The sequence below is a fragment of the Eucyclogobius newberryi genome, unplaced genomic scaffold, assembly GCF_026437365.1.
Source record: "Eucyclogobius newberryi isolate DKJ021-1_F unplaced genomic scaffold, fEucNew1.0.hap1 SCAF_10, whole genome shotgun sequence".
In the NCBI taxonomy this organism is placed as follows: Eukaryota; Metazoa; Chordata; class Actinopteri; order Gobiiformes; family Gobiidae; genus Eucyclogobius; species Eucyclogobius newberryi.
Window position 1 is genome coordinate 18,068,044 of NW_027315724.1, and position 23,108 is coordinate 18,091,151.

A 23,108-nucleotide genomic window follows, 5' to 3' on the forward strand; every position below is an offset into this window, starting at 1 on the left:
AAACATGCATGAAGCTGCTCTGACACACGTGTCCTCAGAGACCGCACCGTGATGAGGCATCGTTTTCATCCATCTCCTCCTGCGCCACCTCCTGCTCCTGCTCTCATACAAGACATCCTCCTTTTACAGTAACGTCTCCTCCTTTTACTGTACAGTCTCCTACTTTTACTGTAACGTCTCCTCCTTTTACAGTAACGCCTCCTCCTTTTACTGTAACGTCTCCTCCTTTTACAGTAACATCTCCTCCTTTTACAGTAACGCCTCCTCCTTTTACTGTAACGTCTCCTCCTTTTACAGTAACATCTCCTCCTTTTACAGTAACGCCTCCTCCTTTTACTGTAACGTCTCCTCCTTTTACTGTACAGTCTCCTCCTTTTACTGTAACGTCTCCTCCTTTTACAGTAACATCTCCTCCTTTTACAGTAACGCCTCCTCCTTTTACTGTAACGTCTCCTCCTTTTACAGTAACGCCTCCTCCTTTTACTGTAACGTCTCCTCCTTTTACAGTAACATCTCCTCCTTTTACAGTAACGTCTCCTCCTTTTACTGTACAGTCTCCTACTTTTACTGTAACGTCTCCTCCTTTTACAGTAACGCCTCCTCCTTTTACTGTAACGTCTCCTCCTTTTACAGTAACATCTCCTCCTTTTACAGTAACGCCTCCTCCTTTTACTGTAACGTCTCCTCCTTTTACAGTAACATCTCCTCCTTTTACAGTAACGCCTCCTCCTTTTACTGTAACGTCTCCTCCTTTTACTGTACAGTCTCCTCCTTTTACTGTAACGTCTCCTCCTTTTACAGTAACATCTCCTCCTTTTACAGTAACGCCTCCTCCTTTTACTGTAACGTCTCCTCCTTTTACAGTAACGTCTCCTCCTTTTACTGTACAGTCTCCTACTTTTACTGTAATGTATTCTACTTGTACTGTATCATATCCTACTTTTCATATCCTATTTTCACTGTAACATATCCGACTTGTACTGTAACATATCCTACTTGTACTGTAACATATCCTACTTAACATATCCTACTTTTACTGTAACATATTTACTGTAACATATCCTACTTTTACTGTACCATATCCTACTTTTACTGTAACATATTTACTGTAACATATCCTACTTTTACTGTAACATATACTACTTTTACTGTAACATATACTACTTTTACTGTAACATATCCTACTTGTACTGTAACATATCCTACTTTTACTGTAACATATCCTACTTTTACTGTAACATATCCTACTTGTACTGTAACATATCCTACTTTTACTGTAACATATCCTACTTTTACTGTAACATATCCTACTTGTACTGTAGCCGATGTGTTGTGCTGCAGAAGAAGTTACACACGCGCACAGATAAATAGAACAATAGACGTAGAGTAATGCAGGGAGAGCAGAAAGGTCCAGCGCACCAACAGCACAACTGCAGCACAGATTACACAGGAACCAATCCAAGGCAGGAAATGAGAGAGGAAACACCGGCCCATTTATTCTACTTTCTCTAATTCATCTCCTCTGTTTCCCTTTCCCAGATCGGGACTATTGGCTGCCCACACAGACATTTACAGGGAAACAGGGAGAGTAAACTACAGATCCTGGAGAGCGATAACGGTCAGAGCCAAAATACTCTGTCCGTGTGCGGCTCATGTTGGTCAAATATGGGCGTTAAAGTCAATCGTGCGTGAATGCATCTCATGGCAAAACACTGCAACCACCAAATCCAAGCAACCAGAGTGTGCGAGTGTAACTGGAGGTCAAAGAGGTCATTGGCACAAACTGGTCACCACATTTCTGTTGCTCACAACAGTAGAAGGGAATGGAACTTTATTTGCTCTTAAGTGAAGAAATATCACTTTAACCTCTTAAAGTGAAGAAATATCACTTTAACCCCTTAATTGTTTTTGCGTTTTTACTATAACCAATATACACAATGTTGAAATGATGTTGATGTACAAAATAACATTCACTATATCATAAATCAAAATTAAATAAAACAAGCAGAAACATGTATGCATAAAATCATATAATTAGTCCAGGCAAATGAAGAGAAAACAGAGAAGGCCAACCTGGAGCCCAGCGGTGCAACAGAGGGGAAATAACGTGCTCCGTGCTGATACAAGCATGTTCTGTCAGAGTCAGCAGCTCACTAACTGTACCACACGGATCAGTGAGGACTGAATGAGCACATTTACACCTCTCACACTCGCATGAGGGAGCGTTCTGTAGATTAACACGCTGATGCAGTTCCTCCTGCACGGTTATGTGGACGTTATGAGGGAGCGTTCTGTAGATTAACACGCTGATGCAGTTCCTCCTGCACGTTAAGAGCCCTGAAAAACAATAATACTATTACTATTATTTTCATCGAGCCCGTGGGCAAGAACTTTTGTAAACGGGTTCATTCATTCATTCGAATCTTTTGTGGCTTGCTTACATTTTCAGGTGCGGCAATTCAAATATGTGTTTTACTGTAAAAATACATGAGACTATACCGTTTTTTTTAAAGAATTTTTCAGTATTATATATATATATATATATATATATATATATATATATATATATATATATATATATATATATATAATACTGAAAAATACTTATTTTTTTTTTTTATTTTTTTTATATATTATTTTTATTGTTTTGCTTTTATTCTGCTTAAAATTTGTATGGTTTCTATTCGTTTTACTTTGCCTAATATACTTGAAATAGATAAATAATAAAGCCTACCTTTTCCCTACCACCAAAACAAATATGGTTCAGCTTGTCATTTCTGCTGTTTCTTTCTTGCATCTTTAAACACTTTACATCACAAGCCCGGACATAGAGATATATGAAAAGTAAAGAAAAGAAGTGGAACAATCCGACTTCTGGGTGACAAATGCAGGTCGTGGGCCACCAGTTCAGTTTGCCTAAATGGGCCCCAATTACATAATCACAGCCACATTATTTAAGCTTTTATTTGATAACAATGCCAGTGTGGGGCATTTGTGTGTAACTATGTATGTTTGAATTTGAAAACCAAATCTTTATTCACACTTTAAACCAGACTCAAATGTTTTCGAGCCTTGTTGACTTAAAAAAGGTCGCCCCCTTTTGACCTTTATAGAACACACAATGCTTAATAATGTCTTTATTTTAACTTCTGTGACTAATTCTGGATAAAAGGATCATCTAAAATACAACAGAATACTATAAATTACATCTGATGCTAATTTTCTTCGGACAGAGCCTTTGTTTTATTGTGGGATTGAATTTTTTTTTTAATGATCCTATTTAAGGTCAAAATGAAGGTCCCACCACCTAAAAGTTTCCACTTTAACCCCTGCATTTATCACATTGCAATATCAGAACACTTTACGATCATTTAACATCTCAGAATCTCCATCAGTTTAACATCAGACAAGCTGAACATTCCGCGAGTCATGACACGATCCCGAGCTCGATCGACTCGTGCGGTTGAGAATCGCCGGTGAGAAACCTCCCGCCGCGGAGTGTTGCCGGAGCCGTGTTTTATTCATGAGCCGTCGCATCTTCCAAGCGGTCGACATCGCACGTATTAATTTTTCATCCTTCGGCATCTACGCGCGCACCTCCGGGATCAACACTGCGGTCGGCGTGGAATCGGTCCCAAAGAGTCCAACGATCAACGATTCAGCGGACGCCGTCGTCTTCGGGCCCCCGAAGTAGATTAAGCATTTGTTTTACTGTTTGAAATTCTGAATGTTGCGCGTAGATACGGAGGAGTTATTTACGAACCCAACTGGAATACTTAAAGCAGTGTTAAAGTAGGAAACTATACATGCGCTCGCACATCCGGGAACTTGTGCAGTGGCAACCGAGTCCGCCATTTTGAAAGGGGCACAACAGCACGTCGACTACATACGAAATCCAGGAAATATGAGGCCAAAATGGTTATGACATTGCTCTGTTGACTGACCAACAAAAAGTATAGCTTTGTCGTGTACCTTAGTTTGCCGTTATCCTCTAAAGAATGAAAGTATTTGTAGCTCATTATGCCGAAGAAAAGGATGCAGTCGTGTTGGTTTTTACATATCGCGTGCCCCTTTTAAAATGGCCGCTATGGGGAAGTCCCAGCTGTATGACGTCACCGCGAACGCATGTATAAGTGCTGCTGTTTAAACGGGACGACCGTATGTATGATCACGTGATGTCTTCGCTCGTAAATGTTCCATCGCACTGGTTCCATCGCACCCAAACTTTTTTCTGGCCACACACTTTTCTAATTGGTCAACCCAACGTTTGGTCTCGTTCTCGCAGAAAAAAAAACCCAAAAACAAAAACTTATTTATCTTCAGTGGTAAGGTTTTCAGATGCCCAAGACGACGTATTCGCGCGTACAGAGACCGCCATAACTTTATATTACTGACAGATATAGCATGAGAAAACGACACACTACATTTGACGCGCTTAAATCCAGACAGGACTTGAGCTGAAGTGGAGCCGTTGTAGCGTGGAGTCGTCTGGAGCCTAAAGATTGTTTTTCCGCGCGGTCGCCTCGGGCTGGACACTCAGATGATTGAATAATGCTTTCTGTCAGTGTCCAGAGTGAGGCTCCAAAACAAAGTGTGGAAGTGATGGCCATCTTTAAATGGACAGCACAGGGAGGGACTAAAGCAGCACTAAAACAGGACTAAACCGGGTCTAAAGCAGGTCTAAACCAGGTCTAAACCAGGACTAAACCAGGTCTAAACCAGGTCTAAACCAGGTATAAACCAGGACTAAACCAGGACTAAACCAGGTCTAAACCAGGTCTAAACCAGGTCTAAACCAGGACTAAACCAGGACTAAACCAGGGCTAAAACAGGTCTAAACCAGGTCTAAACCAAGACTAAATCAATACTAAACCAGGTATAAACCAGGTCTAAACCAGGTCAAAACCAGGAGTAAACCAGGACTAAACCAGGTCCAAACCAGGTCCAAACCAGGTCCAAACCAGGACTAAAACAAGACTAAACCAAGACTAAACCAAGACTAAACCAAGACTAAACCAAGACTAAACCAAGACTAAACCAGGACTAAACCAGGACTAAACCAGGGCTAAACCATGACTAAACCAGGACTGAGCCAGGACTAAACCAGGGCTAAAACAGGACTAAACCAGGAATAAAACAGGACTAAACAGGGACTAAATCGAGACTAAACCAGGACTAAACCAGGGCTAAATCAGGACTACACCAGGACAAAACCAGGACTAAGCCAGGACTAAACCAGGGCTAAACCAGGACTAAACCAGGACTAAACCAGGGCTAAACAAGGACTAAACCAGGACTAAACCAAGTCTCAAACTGGGACTAAACCAGGTCTAAACCGGGTCTAAATCAGGACTCTCTGTACCTGAGCAGTGAATGAACACATTCGGAGAGCTAAAGGTCCCGAGCTTGAGACAGAGACAGATTGAGACCGATTGGAGATGGACCGTACTAGACTGAAAACTTTTCAATCGTCTTCAAACTCAAAAGAGATTATTATAGTTTGTTGAATAAATGCTGCCTGCCACAAAACTGATGCTATCTGGATCTGGAGAACGAGAAAGAACTCAAATGAAATACAGCGCAGACAAAAATCGATTATTGTCACCTCCTTATTTTTAAAACTCTTCAGGGCTTCATTTATCACCCCGGGCGATAAACTGTGAGAAGAAATGGGACAAATGCACGAGCTGTTTGTGGGTGGGACGCATGTGCTGAGTAGTGATGATGGCTAAACGACAAGGCATAGTTTAATCATGTTTAAATTCTTGAAATAGCCTGAATAAAAAATTTTCATGTGAGAATTAAAATCCATGAAAAACATTGGTAAATCAAACATTTAAAATCTATAACAGGTTCATACACCCCTGATGACGAGGACTCATCAGAATCACACACGATGACTTTGTCCATAGACTATAATATTACAAATATATTTAATTTATCTATTTAAAATGTTAACATTATTTGTCACATTATAGACCAGATTTTCAAAGTAAAACGTCTAATTTGGTGTTAGTAGGCCGTGTGTGGGAAACTTTGGAACTGAAAAAGCTGGTTTGGACCTGGTTTAGTCCTGGTTTAGACCTGGTTTAGTCCTGGTTTAGTCCTGGTTTAGTCCTGGTTTAGACCTGGTTTAGTCCTGGTTTAGACCTGGTTTAGTCCTGGTTTAGACCTGGTTTAGTCCTGGTTTAGTATTGGTTTAGTCCTGGTTTAGTCCTGGGTTAGTCCTGGTTTAGACCTGGTTTAGTCCTGGATTAGACCTGGTTTAGTCCTGGATCCTGGTTTAGACCTGGTTTAGTCCTGGTTTAGACCTGGTTTAGTCCTGGTGTAGACCTGGTTTAGTCCTGGTTTAGTATTGGTTTAGTCCTGGTTTAGTCCGGGGTTAGTCCTGGTTTAGTCCTGGTTTAGTCCTGGGTTAGTCCTGGTTTAGACCTGGTTTAGTCCTGGTTTAGTATTGGTTTAGTCCTGGTTTAGTCCGGGGTTAGTCCTGGTTTAGTCCTGGTTTAGTCCTGGGTTAGTCCTGGTTTAGACCTGGTTTAGTCCTGGTTTAGACCTGGTTTAGTCCTGGTGTAGACCTGGTTTAGTCCTGGTTTAGTATTGGTTTAGTCCTGGTTTAGTCCGGGGTTAGTCCTGGTTTAGTCCTGGTTTAGTCCTGGGTTAGTCCTGGTTTAGACCTGGTTTAGTCCTGGATTAGACCTGGGTTAGACCTGGTTTAGTCTTGATTTGCTCTCAGTAGGCCGTGTGCTGTGGAAACTTCTGAACCATAAACGTTTGCTCACAAACAACCTTGACCTTTAAACTCTGCTCTTCCCTTTTCTAGAGACGTACAGTAACACGGGCCTGAAGACGCAGCGCCGTGCCGACCTGCGCCCCGTGCCGACCTGCCCCGTGCCGACCTGCCCCGTGCCGACCTGCCCCGCGCCGACCTGCCCCGCGCCGACCTGCCCCGCGCCGACCTGCCCCGCGCCGACCTGCGCCGCGCCGACCTGCCCCGTGCCGACCTGCCCCGTGCCGACCTGCCCCGCGCCGACCTGCCCCGCGCCGACCTGCCCCGCGCCGACCTGCGCCGCGCCGACCTGCGCCGTGCCGACCTGCGCCGCTATTCCCCGTCTGCGCCGCTATTCCCCGTCAGACCTTGTACACGTAAAGAGTCTGTGAGTGAAGCGCTCTCTCACCCTCGGACTGAACCAGGACAGTGACGGAGAGACACCGAAGAGCCCCACGTCCCAGAGGCAGCGAGCGAGGATAATTCAAAGCGACACTTTTCTGTTTTTACCGGACCACGGCACATTCACAGACCTGTGAGCGGCCCGGACATGGCATTAGTGGGTCTGCTACTCGCTCAAGTAAATGTCCAGAGATTTGGAGGCTATTTGCTCCATTTAACCACATTTTAGAAGCTGAAGTATAGTTTGTGAGGAATTTCATCTACAGATATTATTACTTACATACAATAGAAAACTACTGCTGCTACTATTGTATTTGAAAGCACATCAAGGCCAGTGTTTAACTTAAGCCTGAAGGGCAAGAACATTGACAATGAAAACTATATAATAACACAGTGAAGCATCTTGTTCTGAGTAAACCTGGTATTTTCTTTCATTAAATGTAATTTAAAAAGTATAATATTTATAACATTACATTACAGACCTAGAACGACAGGCGCAGAGTTATGACCCCAACAGGGGAAGGTTTTGGCACTTTGGACACGAGGACAGTTTGGTGTTCACAGCATCTCCAATAGACCCAGTTTAGACCTGGGGTAGTCCTTGTTTAGACTGATTTAGTCCTGGTTTAGTCCTGTTTTATTCCTAGTTTAGACCTGGTTTAGACCTTGTTTAAACCTGGTTTAGTCCTGGTTTAAACTGATTTGGTCCTGGTTTAGACCTGGTTTAGACTGATTTAGAGCTGGTTTAAACCTGGTGTAGACCTGGTTTAGATCTGGTTTAGACCTGGTTTAGACTGATTTAGACCTGGTTTAGTCCTGGTTTCGACCTATTTTAGACCTGGTTTAGACCTGCTTCAGTCCTAGTTTAGACCTGGTTTAGTCCTCGTTCAGACTGATTTAGACCTGGTTTAGACCTGGTTTAGTCCTGGTTTAGACCTGGTTTAGACCTGGTTTAGACCTGGTTTAGTCCTGGTTTAGACCTGGTTTAGTCCTGGTTTAGACCTGGTTTAGACCTGGTTTAGACCTGGTTTAGTCCTGGTTTAGACCTGGTTTAGACCTGGTTTAGACCTGGTTTAGACCTGGTTTAGTCCTGGTTTAGACCTGGTTTAGACTTGGTTTAGTCCTGGTGTAGTCCTGGTTTAGACCTGGTTTAGACCTGGTTTAGTCCTGCTTTAGACCTGGTTTAGTCCTGGTTTAGACCTGGTTTAGTCCTGGTTTAGACCTGGTTTAGACCTGGTTTAGACCTGGTTTAGACCTGGTTTAGTCCTGGTTTAGACCTGGTTTAGTCCTGGTTTAGACCTGGTTTAGACCTGGTTTAGACCTGGTTTAGTCCTGGTTTAGACCTGGTTTAGACCTGGTTTAGACCTGGTTTAGACCTGGTTTAGTCCTGGTTTAGACCTGGTTTAGACTTGGTTTAGTCCTGGTGTAGTCCTGGTTTAGACCTGGTTTAGACCTGGTTTAGTCCTGCTTTAGACCTGGTTTAGTCCTGGTTTAGTCCTGGTTTAGTCCTGCTTTAGACCTGGTTTAGTCCTGGTTTAGTCCTGGTTTAGACCTGGTTTAGACCTGGTTTAGTCCTGCTTTAGACCTGGTTTAGTCCTGGTTTAGTCCTGGTTTAGTCCTCAACATTGTTGAAATAGCGTCAGACGAAACAGAATTCTAATGATTCTGTCTCACACATTTTAGGCTTCAGTCACAATGAATGAACTTGGCTGAATATCGGGACTTCATGCTGAATGTACTTTTCGGAGCTTTTAACCCTGTCATAACACTGCTCCCTCGTCTAAAGCCCCTGGAGCGTCTTTCATTAGTCCTGCTAAGTGAACCCTCTCTGCTCTGAGCCTCTTGTGGCGTCAGAAGTCCAGCTCTGACTGTTTCCTTTGTCCTTTTGAATCCATCAATCACCAAACTCGCCGCCGTTAAATTTTGTTTGTTACAACCGCTTATATTAGCATGTCGAGAGCAGGCTAGCTTTTGTTCATTTACCCTGCTGCCTGTAGATGGAGTGCTAACACCAATCCTGACGAGGGAACGCCTGCCTGGTAGAACGTCATGTACAGGTCAGATCTCTGGAAAGGCGTTCACGGAAATGCAATAAAAACCACTGTGATTGAATGACATATTAATCCATAATACATTTCAGGCAAAGAAGAGCCCCTTCACAAACGTTACCGTGCACCTTTAACTTCATGTCTCTGTACAATATAAGTGTAATATTTGTAGTACTGTGTGTTTCTGTCCTCGTTCTTTTCGTCACAAACGATTCTCCCGAAACAACTGCACTCTTTGTTCTTGTTTCAGAAACTCTCCGTGGGCCTCGTCCTTTTGTTCATTTGGATTTCGGGAACAAACGACACTCGCGATTTTCTGATGCCCGAGCTACTCCCACAAAGGCAAAAAGCTCCGTTTCATCTTCTTTTCTTTCTTCCCTATATTTTAAAGATAATAGTGATCATAAAACTAAATAAAATTTTTAGTTTTATTATTAATCTGCTCCTGAACGTGTGTGGTTCTGGCACGGTGGCGTCCAGCCCTCTCTGCGGAGGAATAATACTCAACATAAAACAACAACTAAAGTCAGCGTTTTCAGAGTCGTTAAGGTGATAAAAGTGAAAACCAAATGGAGAGTTTTCTGCTGCTTGAAGTTAAACACACAAACTCGGATGTAAGCGCGACTTGACACTTGAAACGGTGTTCATTTTGACTCGTGCGTCTGTATTGCTGGCCTCACACGCTTGTCTTTGCACGACTCCGGCCTTGTTAGAGCTGCCACGGCTGTTTTGTGATGTGCTAAGAGTGTCACGGCGCTCCCGCTAAAGTGCTGCTGAACGCCCGCTAAACGTGGCAGGCCAATTCCTCCGGGAGAGACGGAGAGACAGCGAAAGAGAGAGAGACGGCGAGAAGGCTGAAGAAATAACACAAGAAAATAACAGTGGCGCTGAGAAACAGAAATGTACGTGTAACAAGTGTCTGAGCAGAAAAAGACATGGCATTTAAACCGTTTTTTTCACAGTTTCTGGATACTTTCCAAGGTTTAGAATCAAAAGAGTTGCAATTATGCTTAGATCTCTGTTTGAAATGTATAGTTTTTGAAGGATATATTCACAAACATTCAACTTGTATTCATTCATCTTAAAGCTCTTTCAACTGACAGCGATCACGTCTTTGGGGTCAAACAATGGCGCGTCGTTCTGAAGCTGTTGGGACAAAATAGTTCGACAAGCAGTTAATTTGTAACGACCGCGTTGGCGCTGACGTTTGTGCCAGTCTTTTTGTTTCACGTGTTATGCACCGTAAACCAGGACAAACAATGGACTTCTACTGCACGATACTGACCTGTGTGTGTACAACGTTTACAGCAACCACTGCCAAAACATTGGAAATACTCAAAACTAAAAGAAAACTGGATGAATGCCTGTGATAACTGTATATTACTGTATCTTTTCAAAAAATGTCTTGTAAAAGGTGCATAGACTCCTGGCCACTGGGAAGAAGGCCCTCCCTAAAAACTCAAGAATCAAACTGCTCTGACTATTACGGACTGATTTATGCACAAAAGAAACAATAACTTCAGGACATGAAAATAGATAAAAAAAAACTATGAACAAAATGGGACAAAATGCTCCAACTCTTAATTTTTTTTGATGCCACTCCCTTGATGCCGCTTCCTTTTTTTATGCCTTTTTGTTGTTCTATTTTTAAAAAGAAAAGAAAAAAATGGTTCTTTTTCATTTCAATATGTTTAACAACAGTCTGTTATTCAGTCCAGATTTTTTAAGGTGCTTTTTCGGTTTTTAGAAAAAAGAATATGCAGTGGCTGCATCGGACTGTTGTGGCAAAGCTCTCAATTTACCGCTCAATCTACGTTCCCAGGACATGTGACTTGGGAACACCTCGGGATGAGATCCCCCCGGAGGAGTTGGAGGAAGTGTCTGGGTAAAGGGAAGTCTGGTCCCTGCTTAGACTGCTGCCTCCACGACCTGGCCCCAGATAAGCGGAATAAGATGGATGGATGGACAAAAGAATATAAGTCAATTTAACTAAGATAACCTCCACCGAGAGTTGTTTTGTTTGCAAACTCCACAAAGACCGTAATATCATTTCTATTTAATACTTTCCGCCCAAAAGTCGCCAAACAGTCCCACCTGTGCTCTTGAGAGAAACAGCAGAGCTAATAACCCCATCTGTGTTTCATTGAATGTCCTTTTGTCCCGCTCGTACGTGTGCTGTAAGTCAACACACAAACAAGAGCGTCTGGACCCTGGAAACACTAACATTATGACCACGATGAACAAACGTGATTATCTCTGCGTTGAAGCACGTGAACTTGCTCAAATACGTCGCTTCAGGGCAGTTCTTCAGTCTAGTCCTACCTTGCCATCCTGGTTTGCACACGGGCTTGACGTCTATGTGGACCGTGACAGTGTGCAGCGCCCTCTTCTGGCCGCAGTCCCACGCCGTCACCTGGATCTCGTACTGCTGCTGCCGGTCGTAACTCAGCTTCTCTGTGTTTCGGATGTTGCCTGAAAGAACAAGGAAAAACGTCATTTCGAGCTTGCCCTTGACACTTGCCACGCACGGGCCAGTTAGTTACCGGGACGACACGAAGACACACAAAGAGTTTCAGGAGTTCTTAGTAGTCAGACTTGTATTTTAGTGCCGTACCTTGACATGTTTCAGGATGAAGTCGAGCAAGAAGTCGTCCTGCTGTTTAAATCAGCTGAACGGACACGTCACAGTAACAGCGGTGACACTTCTGAGGACGGCAGCAGAAACGTGTCAAGGTAGGACACTAAAATGCATGTGCCACTTGAAAGAAATTCTAAAACGTATTGAAACGCAAAGACCTAATTCAGAGTCAAGAGTGAACCTGTAACAAGAGGTCAGGACTGTCCTACTGCTCAGAAATAATGGACTGACATTCACAAAGAGCGACGGATTTGGACCTCGAAACTCTTGCCACGGACTCAAGTAATGGATACCTTTGGAGCAGCGGGGAAGAAGGACGTGGCAATAAAACTGATGACACAAAATTCTGATTCGGACTTAGGTTTGATGTTTAAATACTGAAAAAAAACACCAAGTGGACGTTTGTTTAGAAAGGTTCAGAAGCCTTTGTTCTATCTTTGCTGTTGACGACAAAAACATACAAAAACGCACACAAACACTTTTTGGTGAAAGGTGTACACGCAAATATATAAGGGGTGGTCTACATGGTGCAAGAACAGAGACTTGAGGCATAGTTTTAGATATAGAACGTAGATATCTCCAATTATACAACACGTGTATGTCTTTTAGCGCTTACCATTTGAGTGGTTGAAATGAGCAAATCAACTTTACGAAACAATACATCTGCAAACATATTCTAAAATGCATGTTATTCTTATATATAACGCATCTTTTTCAAATGTCAATGCTCCTGGATGTGGTAAAAATGTCCCACTGCCAACTGGATCTGGATAAAGGTAAAACGTAATCCACACTTAGACAAAAAAAAGAAAATATTGACGGTTCAAAACGTTTCAGTAAAGATGTATTTACTATCTTTTTATTTTTTTTAAGTTTAAAACATAAAAATAACAGTAATACAAATAAAATTACAAATAGACAACTAACTAAAAAACACAATCATGACACAGAATATTTAAAATAAAAGTCTCGTCGAGTCCACAGAGGGTCGAATTCTCCTTTTTCCCCATGTTTTTCCATTTTTAAAGATTTCATGATTTAAAATAGGACAAAGCACAGCTGCTCTGACATTCTGCAAAAAAACACAGCTTCAGCAATAAAATCAACAAATCCCAAAAATCCAGATCCTCGCTCCATTTACAGCCGAATAAAAAGCACCGTCGCACGTTCGCCCGAGCAGTTAAATTGCACCTGACCCGACGCCTCTAAATAAATATTTTCACGTTGCGCCATTAGTTATTTTTTGCCCGTCACATTAGAGGTGATTTTCAATCTCCGACACGGCCGCGTTCCAGTTCACAGCTTGAATTTCCATTACCGACAAACACTATTTAGATAATGCGCCGCGGCAAAAGGTGGAGCTACATGCGGCGAGCTAAAACAGCACAACCAGCCAAGTTTTACCGACTCCAAACTTTGTGAAAAATACTGCAGGTGATAAAAAAATAAAAACAAAGTGTGTGCCATTACGGGATACAGAACGGTGCATATCCAAAAACGCGACAGACGTGATCGGGCGATGTAAAGGAGGAACAGCCTGAGGTCCAGAACGTGTCGCAGCGAGTTATTGAAGTCGTAAAATGCGCTTTAGCAGCCAAACAGGGCCCGTTTTATTGCACTTATAATGGAAGAAATACACATTTTTATTGCATCTTTGCGCACGACGTTCCAAACAAAATGGCAGCCGGAGAACGCGCCGGTCGCGGGGAATTTCCGAGGCTGTAAAAACACGATAGTTTGTTTATTCACTTTTACGGCGGACTGTAATGGTTTTATGACTCCGTTCCTCTCATTTCAGATCATAATAACGCGCGATGATCAATGGGCCGCTCCCACCGAAGGCCCTTAAGCTTGTGAATAAGTTTGTAAGTTCAGGAGTGGAAATAAAAGGCGCATAAAGCAAGACGGACGGTGGACTCGAGGAGACGATTCTTACTCCATAAAGACTGAGATGTGAGAGAAGTAAGTGCAAAAAAGCCAGCTATAGAATACATGTAAACAACTAGTCGAATAGCAAACGTGGAAAGTGAAAAATGGAATAGCTACGCAGATACTTTACGCATTTAAAAGTGCTACTATCTTCTATCGCCATGACTACAACACAAACGTATACTGACTGACACTGAAATGACTCCTACATCGCTTCAGTCGTATGCACATTGTAAAAAACTGCTGGATCTTCTTTTATTTAACCTTGTGTTAAAATTCTGTGCTGCTCCGTGGCTGAGTGGAGAGCACACATGCCAGAGTCCATGTGCAGCCGGCCGTCGTGAGTCTGATTCCAGCTCCGACAATGTCCAGCCCGCTCTCATCCCCACTTCACTTCTGTTCAATACATAACAGAACAAAATATAATTCTATATAATAGTCTTTTAAAAATGGCTTGTTCATATTATTAAACGTATGAATATTAATATCATAACTGTCAGCAATTTTTTTATAACAATTGTAATATTTGCGTTAATCATACAACTCTTCAAGAGGGTTCAAGTTTATATATATTCAAAACAACCCCAGTGCTTCACATAATGAAATGCTCTACGGTACAAAGTACAGACAACATCAAATATAAAATAAAACATAATAAAATGCCAAGATATCCTGTCCAACTTGCACTGGGAAAAGAGCCGTGTTTTCAGTCAGACTTAAGGATCCGAGAGGCGACAGTGCCACCTCTGGTCATAAGCTCTAGGCACAACCAGCAGGAGCTGGTCAGCTGACCTCAGGTCTCTGGGCGGAGTTTAAAGCTGCAGTAACTGCCTCAGATAAACTGGACCCATAAAATGTAGACATTTATAAACAGCAATAACAGTTGTAATTTGAGGCGATATGAAATGGGAGCCGGTGCAGATGGCAGAACAGGAGTGATGCGCTCTCGGCTCGTGGTCTTTGTAACAGACGAGCTGCAGCGTGCTGGACGGCTCTGCGGGCTCTGCGGGCGCTGCAGGTGCTGCAGGTGTTGCAGGTGCTGCAGGTGCTGCAGGCGCTGCAGGTGTTGCAGGTGCTGCAGGTGCTGCAGGTGCTGCAGGTGCTGCAGGTGCTGCAGGTGTTGCAGGCGCTGCAGGTGCTGCAGGTGCTGGAGGTGTTGCAGGCGCTGCAGGTGCTGCAGGTGTTGCAGGTGCTGCAGGTGCTGCAGGCGCTGCAGGTGTTGCATGTGCTGCAGGTGCTGCAGGTGCTGCAGGTGCTGGAGGTGTTGCAGGCGCTGCAGGTGCTGCAGGTGTTGCAGGCGCTGCAGGTGCTGCAGGCGCTGCAGGTGTTGCAGGTGCTGCAGGCGCTGCAGGCGCTGCAGGTGCTGCAGGTGTTGCAGGTGCTGCAGGTGCTGCAGGCGCTGCAGGCGCTGCAGGTGCTGCAGGCGCTGCAGGCGCTGCAGGTGCTGCAGGTGTTGCAGGCGCTGCAGGCGCTGCAGGCGCTGCAGGCGCTGCAGGCGCTGCAGGTGTTGCAGGCGCTGCAGGCGCTGCAGGTGCTGCAGGTGCTGCAGGCGCTGCAGGCGCTGCAGGTGTTGCAGGCGCTGCAGGCGCTGCAGGTGTTGCAGGCGCTGCAGGTGCTGCAGGCGCTGCAGGCGCTGCAGGTGTTGCAGGCGCTGCAGGTGTTGCAGGCGCTGCAGGCGCTGCAGGTGCTGCAGGCGCTGCAGGCGCTGCAGGTGTTGCAGGCGCTGCAGGTGCTGCAGGTGCTGCAGGTGTTGCAGGCGCTGCAGGTGCTGCAGGTGCTGCAGGCGCTGCAGGCGCTGCAGGCGCTGCAGGTGCTGCAGGTGTTGCAGGCGCTGCAGGCGCTGCAGGCGCTGCAGGTGCTGCAGGTGTTGCAGGCGCTGCAGGCGCTGCAGGTGTTGCAGGCGCTGCAGGTGCTGCAGGCGCTGCAGGTGTTGCAGGCGCTGCAGGTGCTGCAGGCGCTGCAGGCGCTGCAGGTGCTGCAGGCGCTGCAGGCGCTGCAGGTGCTGCAGGCGCTGCAGGCGCTGCAGGTGCTGCAGGCGCTGCAGGTGCTGCAGGCGCTGCAGGCGCTGCAGGCGCTGCAGGCGCTGCAGGTGCTGCAGGTGCTGCAGGTGCTGCAGGTGCTGCAGGTGCTGCAGGGGGCCTGGGTCCAGCCCCACATACAGGGAATTACAATCATCAGATGTGATAATACAAATGCACTGAGAGCTTTATCAAAGACATTTCTATCTTTGTGTTAATTAATAAATATAATATTTTGGGAATTTTAACTAAGCAGAGCAGCTTGCACAGTTCAAGGATCAGAAGTTAAGACTGTTGGATTGTGTAATTCAAGCAGATTATTTCCCTGTATCCATGGAGACCTTGCGTGGAGCTGCTATTCATCTCTGAAATGCTAGACTTTTTACACCAAATGTTGCAGAAGTCACTCCAGAGGAAATACTCCTGACCAAACTCACACTCTAGAGCAGAGTAAGAGTGAGGTTTAGAGGTTTAGAGCTTTCCTGTGTCTCTAGAGTTCACCTGCCTCTGAACGTGCTCATCCGGCCTGGCGAGTCTTATTGAGCTGCACTAACACATCCGTAGAGCTTTTTTATCATTATTGTACAGAGCTCAGGGTCGTCACGCATCATCAGACTTTTCAGTTAAACCCATGGAAACCTATTTTACTTGAATTCATTAAATAATGAATTCAACGTCCATTCAAAAGCATTCTGGAACTATAAAATGATAAATCTATTACCAGTAGTGACGCAGCAGTTCATCGATTTGTTCCACGGCTCTTTTGTCACTTTTTAATATGGTATTTGCTCATGTCTTTCTATGAATGTTTTGCACAAACAGTAACGGTTGTTTTTCTTTGACGTTCCATGCCAAACTCTATTTAACTGCTCGATGTGCTTGAAAGGCGCCTCAGGGACAAATAAAGTGATGCACATCAGCCAAACATCGCCTGCTTTTTTTAGTAGAAAAAGCTTCAGTTGTAGTCATCTGGACTCAGTTTGAAAAAATAGACGTTTCGACTCTCATCCAAGAGTCATTGTCAATAAAAGAATTTAGGTCGGGAACTCCGATATTAATACTGTTCTGTGGTAAGCATCTACATTTCCTTGTCCTGGTCCTCTACCTTTCCAGGGTTTCAGTATACCATTAGTATTCCTGGTATCTATAATGGGTTACTGAACCCCTGGAAAGGTAGAGGACCAGGACAAGGACATGTAGATGCTAATCAGGTACTCAGGGTGGTTGAGCCAGGGTCTCACAAAGACAAAGAGGTTTCTAATAGCCCATTAAAATTCTGAATAGGCTAGCTCGGTAGATACAAGGGGGGAGTTTCTGTTGAAACAAACAACTCTTTCTACTTCAGGAAGACTCCTCCCAATGGGCGGGTCTTACCACAGAACAGTATTAATATTGGAGTTCCCGACCTAAATTCTGTTATTGACAATGACTCTTGGATGAGAGTCGAAACGTCTAATTTTTGCAAACTGAGTCCAGATGACTACAACTGAAGCTTTTTCTACTATGGAACACGCCTGGACGAATGAAGGATTACACCGACATATCGCCGGCTTTGTTTGCAAGTTCACAGTTCACTCGGCTGACCAGTAGGGGGAGTGGGTGAGTGAAACTACAACAAATACAACTTTTAATATTACTACTGTTTAGAGCAGACGTTAAGTAAATACATTTTTTGTCGATGTATATACAGTATATAACCCACTCAGCACTCAAACGACTACAACTGCAACAAGAGTTCATGCAAAGCAACTATTTATACAGAAAAGTACTCTTAGTATTTTATTTATGTATAAGTTGTATATGTAAGAGAGGCGGCTGACCCTTCAGTGGTTTTCTTTCTTTATTCTATTTTGTTCACCATCTGTTATACGTGAACTCTCAAACTGCTGAATATGTTACACGCTACATAAATAAATAGTTGTAACCCAATTATTTCCGATCAAATCAACAATTCTGGGATGAATCTCCAAACCCACAAATAAAAAACTTAAACATTGTACATGGATTCCGCTTGGATTTGTTTGCTTCATTACAAGTCCCTAATTCTCACTTCTAGTTAAATTAACTTTAGCTTTAAATTAGAATTGTCAAAACTCAAGAAGAGCTCATTACCACTTATATTTAGAGTAAATCAGAGAACTGAAGCCAACACTACAGGGGGCTGGAACAACAAAGCCATTTGTTTGTACTCCAAAGGGTTCATTATGTCTGATTGATGACTCCCGCTCCACACACAGAGAAACTTGTGGAGAAATTAAAACTTACACTGGGTTTTTCTTCCATAATAAATTGTACAAAATTGCCTTGTTACTGCGACTTTTTTTAAATCTGTAATAGATGATGGTGGACTGCCGCTGTCTTCAGATGGTGTTTCTCATGCTTCTCTGAGCTTCATTACTAACTCTAGAGCCCTGACACGTCACTACGACCACAAGGAGGCAAGACATTGCTACACATTGTTTACAAGGTACTACTCGGATTACTGCCTCCTACAGTTGTACTTTGATCACACAGAGAAGCGTTGACTCTTTGATTCTTTGCGATGAAATGATCAGTTGTTGCGCTCTGTTCCTTTGTCTTGCTCCTTCTTCTGCTCATGAATATGCTGCAGAAAGACTGGAAAGTGACTGAGTTCTTGTCATTAAATGTCTTAAAATCCAAGTTGAAAGCATCAGAGACTTCATCAAAGACCTGTAAATATTCTTCATGACCTGTGCTGTTTTAATGTCGTTTGTATGTTGTAACTCTGTGTACTTTGTTGCCTCTGGGCCAGGACTCCCATGAAAAAGAGGTTTTGAATCTCAATGGGACTCTCCTGGTTGAGTTACAGTTAATTAAAACAAAAATACAATTAGGGCTCATTTAAGTCAGTCAAAAATAGGCCCTAATTTTAAAGGCTTAAAATCATGATTCACTCCAAAATCTAACTGTTACTTCTCATGTTTGCTGCATCCCATACGAAGATTATTTATCTAAATAAAATAATTAGTAGACAAATATACATTTTGGTCGCCTAAGACACCATCGACTGAAGGATTACGGCCCTGCTACAGTTCTTTATTGCACTGAACCCACACGCTCTAACCTCTCTGCCTTTGCGCTCTTGTATGTTTAAATCTCAGTGTTTTGTAAATCACATTTAAGGTAAAACAAGATCTGAACCCGCCCGGCCGACAGCCCTGCAGCTTCTTCCATCTCATGTAACATTCATTGCAGTTTCTCCGCCCCAATTCAGCCGTGATTTATGGTCCGGCACTGCATATGGCGCCTTTAAATCGTACCGATGAGCAATCTCTACGGCCGAACACTGAACCCTCCGCTCCACGTTAACCGCCACCATTTACCACGGGCCTGTCTCTGTGTGGCCCGCGCTCGGGGGCCGGCGCCCGTGTGGACCCGATGTGAGCGTTAATATTTAATAGGACTTCCGCTTCAGACAAATGACTGGTTTGAACAGGAAGGAGGCGGGCTCATGGTCGAGAGGTGAAGACCATCTCACTAACGCTGGTGTCACGCTCTCAGATTAAAGCCGAAGCTGGAAGTCGTGTGTTGATCATTTGCTATTTTCAATGTAAAATTCATAATTGTCGACGCTAATCATTGATATTTGTGATAAAGGAAGATCCGTTAACACTAGTTTGGGACTGTGAATCCTTCGCTCTTGGCACATTCTTGTTGCCTGGCCAATAGTTCACAAATATGTCTGGGCCTGGCACTGTGGCCTGTCTCCCAGATTTACGATGGCTGTGATTGACAGGTGGAGTTACCTATCAGAGAATGTATCGCCCGTTCATGTCACAACAAACACGCCGGATTAAGAGTCTAAAAAAACTGATTGAGAAACTTTTGTAAAAAACTCAAGTCTGATATATGAGGTTGTATATTTTGTTCTGAGAGAATGGATGGAGATTTGGCTGTGATCCAGATCCTTCTGCATTTGAACAGAAAGTAGGTGGGACCAGTGGTCACACAGTGTGTAGGGCATAAGGTGCTCTGAGGGCACCAGCCTGACCGGGTTGTATTAAGAAAAAATAGATACAAAATGACTATAAGATAAACAAAGACTTAGTATGTACAAACAATTTACAGTTACATTTACAGATGAAGTGCAGAAAGTGTGATTAGATTAAATTATAGTTAAAGTGACAGTGTTTAATAAGTGTTCATGAGTCCAACGGCAGAGGGAAAGAAACTGTTCTCCTGCCTGAGGGGAGTGGCCTCCTGCCTGAGGGGAGTGGCCTCCTGCCTGAGGGGAGTGGCCTCCTGTCTGAGGGGAGTGGCCTCCTGCCTGAGGGGAGTGGCTCAAATAGTCCATGTCCAGGATGAGAAGGGTCGGCTGTGCAGAGCCCTGGATATGTACAGGTCCTGCAGAGGTGGAAGTCTAAAGCCGATCACCTTCTCAACAGAGGGCGCTGTAGTCTCTGTTAGCCCCTGGCTGTGGCTCCAGCGTAGCTGTAGCTCCAGCGTACCACACGGTGATGAGGAGGTGAGGATGGAGGAGGTGATGGCCGTGTAGAACTGCACCATCATCTGCGCTGGCAGCTTGGCTTTGACCAGTTTCCCATTAAAACTATTCATTGAAACTCTAAAAGATGGCGTATAAGAGGCTTTCATTATTTTCGCATCACTCCTGTCCGCTATAACTGATCTATTAATTAAATATGCCGTATGTGCAGACACTTTCCATTCATACTTTCGGCCCATTGAAAAGAGACATTGTGCTTGGAGTTGAAATGTATCTGGCATGAGTTTGTGGCTGATGCGCTGCTTGGTCAGGTCTTTAAATAGTGCCGGGAGCCGAGCCGTTGCTAATGCAGGATATTGGAATGCGGGCCTTTGAGAGGGAGGGATTAGGCGTTATTCATACGAGGATGCCATTGTTCGTGGCCCCATCCCACTTCTCGGGCCTGTCGTCGTCTCATTTTGAATTCATCGTTTTGGTCGTTCCACCATTACTTCGCTTTTCGGGGCACCTTATTGTCCCCGTTATGCCGACTTCATCACATTTCACCGCTGTTCGCTCAATTGTACAAGGGTAAACAGACAGGAATACAGGCCGGCTGATATAGTGTACTGATATAGTGATATAGTGTGGTTTTAGCTGGGGATAGAGACAACCTTGTTGAATAATGGATATGACAGTGTCCATAATAAAACCTGCGGAAAATTACAGCCAAAAGAGACAGAAACGTCAAGTGTAATCTCTGAAAAAATGGTATAACGTGATATTCCTGCCCTTTTGGAGTCAATTCTTGAAACCATGTTAAATTGGTCTGAATATTGTTGTAAACATACTGCAAATATATTCATTTTTGTCATTATTGCCCAGCCCCGCCTGCTGGTACTCGTTGGGTTGGTTGTGATTTGGTTCCAGTTTAGATGAGTTATTATTTTGTCTAAATTCAGTCATAATTTATTACTTCTGTGTCATCAAGACTTAGTTCATTCATTCATTTTTTCTTTCATTTAAAAGTGTAAAATGTAATGTCTAATGCTCCACGGTGCGGCATGAAAAGAAAGCTATCGTGCCAAAGTTACTTTTTTGAGCTTTTAAATATGTTATAACATTGTTCGCACATCCAAAACATATTTACCGTCATTCAAGCTCGTTTTAATAATCCTGTTGACTTTTTGTTCTTAATCTGAGCCTCAAATAATAGAATAACAAAGTTTGAGTTTTCTTCAGATTGTGATTCCAACGAAAGAAAACTGGAGTTCTCCTGTCCAGTCCATAACTCACCAGCAGGAGTTCATTGCAGTAGCATTTATATTTATAGTTTATATTTGCTCGCCCTGGACTGATTCATGGAGAGCACTGCTGCCACTTGACCATGCACACACGAAGGCGGGTATTTTTATGAACGCATATCCGCTGCCCTACACATATAATTGTTTTAAATATATGTCCATCCACACAAACCTGTATAATTGTGCTCTTGAGCTCGGTCACAAACATGCCAGACCAATAGATGGCGGTGTTTTCCTAAAAGTTAGACCCAATCTATCCAATGAGAGCCAGCCTTTTCACGTCGTCACTTCCGCAAAACACAAAGCCATAAACAGGGACGCACATGTGACGTGTATTCAATAATTGTCACAGATAGTGATGTTAGTGAACTCAAAACGCTGTTTATCCACATCCACACTCAAACGCAACATGTGAGTTTTCCAAAAGCCCCGTTTTCAAGGGCAGAATCCTCCGGTTATGTGTGGACGACGGGTCAAATCGTAGAAAGATATATGCGTTTATCAGACACCTACGTGTGGACATGGCCTGAGTCAGGACTTTAACTGGCGTTTGGATCAACAAATACAATGAAAACATCAATAGAAAACTGAATATTCTGCCCTTTTGTATTGTCCTCGTCTGCGTTTGCTTGTAGAGGAGATTATTGGACTTCGACACTGACGTGAAGTTTTGCGGTGACTAGAATCTGACGGACGCTGAGATGTTCAAAGGGGCGTCGTCCACCTGCCACAAACTATTAGTGTTACTGTTGCTGTTTAATGCAAACATATTTAAATGCCCCGCAGAGGTCAATACTATGTGGACATTTACACGTTCGTCAAACTCGCAAATGAATCATGTCACGCGCCGGTTTTGTTCGAGCACATGTTGTATTTGCATTCTTATCGCTGCTTTACGTCAGGAAATACAGTTAATTAGACGACCTGCGCCAACGCTATAAGGTGTATAAGTAACATGTTGTTTTTCTCGCTAATGAAAAATGGCATCTCTGAGTGAATTTGTGCATTGTGTGTATACTCTGTCTATAAGTTGACCTACTCAGTAATTATAACTTATTTATTCTGAAGTGAAAGCGGAAAATGAGTTCATAATTACAGAACATTGCAACTGTAAAGTTTTTTCCAAAGCATTTGATCATTATGTTATCCCTGTTTCTTATGCACGTTCTGCTTAGACTCTTGTAAACTTTAGCTTGAATCTGCTGCAGGATTAAACAACTTTTCAATCTGTTATATTTATGTGGGCACAGAGAGGAAAACCAGCCAGGCACGGGGAGAACATGCAACAACTACTGGGGGTGAGAGTGAGAACTGGAAAACAATTAAAATATGTTTTGCCCCAGTACATACATATATATATACTGCATCATAAAAGCAGCTCTTAGGGTGAAAATAAGACATCTGTGTGCTGTCTGCAGATAACTATAGAGCGTTTTGTTCTCTGTGAACCATGAGTGCGCTGTTGACATGGCACGCCCTCTGAAAGTGGTGAAAAGCGCGTGAAAACTCATCACGGTGAATAATTAGTGCGCTCAGAATGCATTAGGCAAGTGAAAAAT

The 23,108-nt window shown here is 43.6% G+C and overlaps 1 protein-coding gene across 1 annotated transcript in view; it reads right to left on the reverse strand.

Moving 5' to 3' along the window:
• LOC140376046 (calsyntenin-2-like) overlaps positions 1 to 23,108 on the reverse strand; it is a gene marked incomplete at its 5' end in the record, with an annotated part of 269,481 nt that overhangs the window by 131,820 nt on the left and 114,553 nt on the right. The window contains one exon of the mRNA XM_072461966.1: positions 11,539 to 11,688. Within this exon, the coding sequence (XP_072318067.1) occupies positions 11,539 to 11,688 (150 nt within the window). The remainder of the gene's footprint in view (positions 1 to 11,538; positions 11,689 to 23,108) is intronic.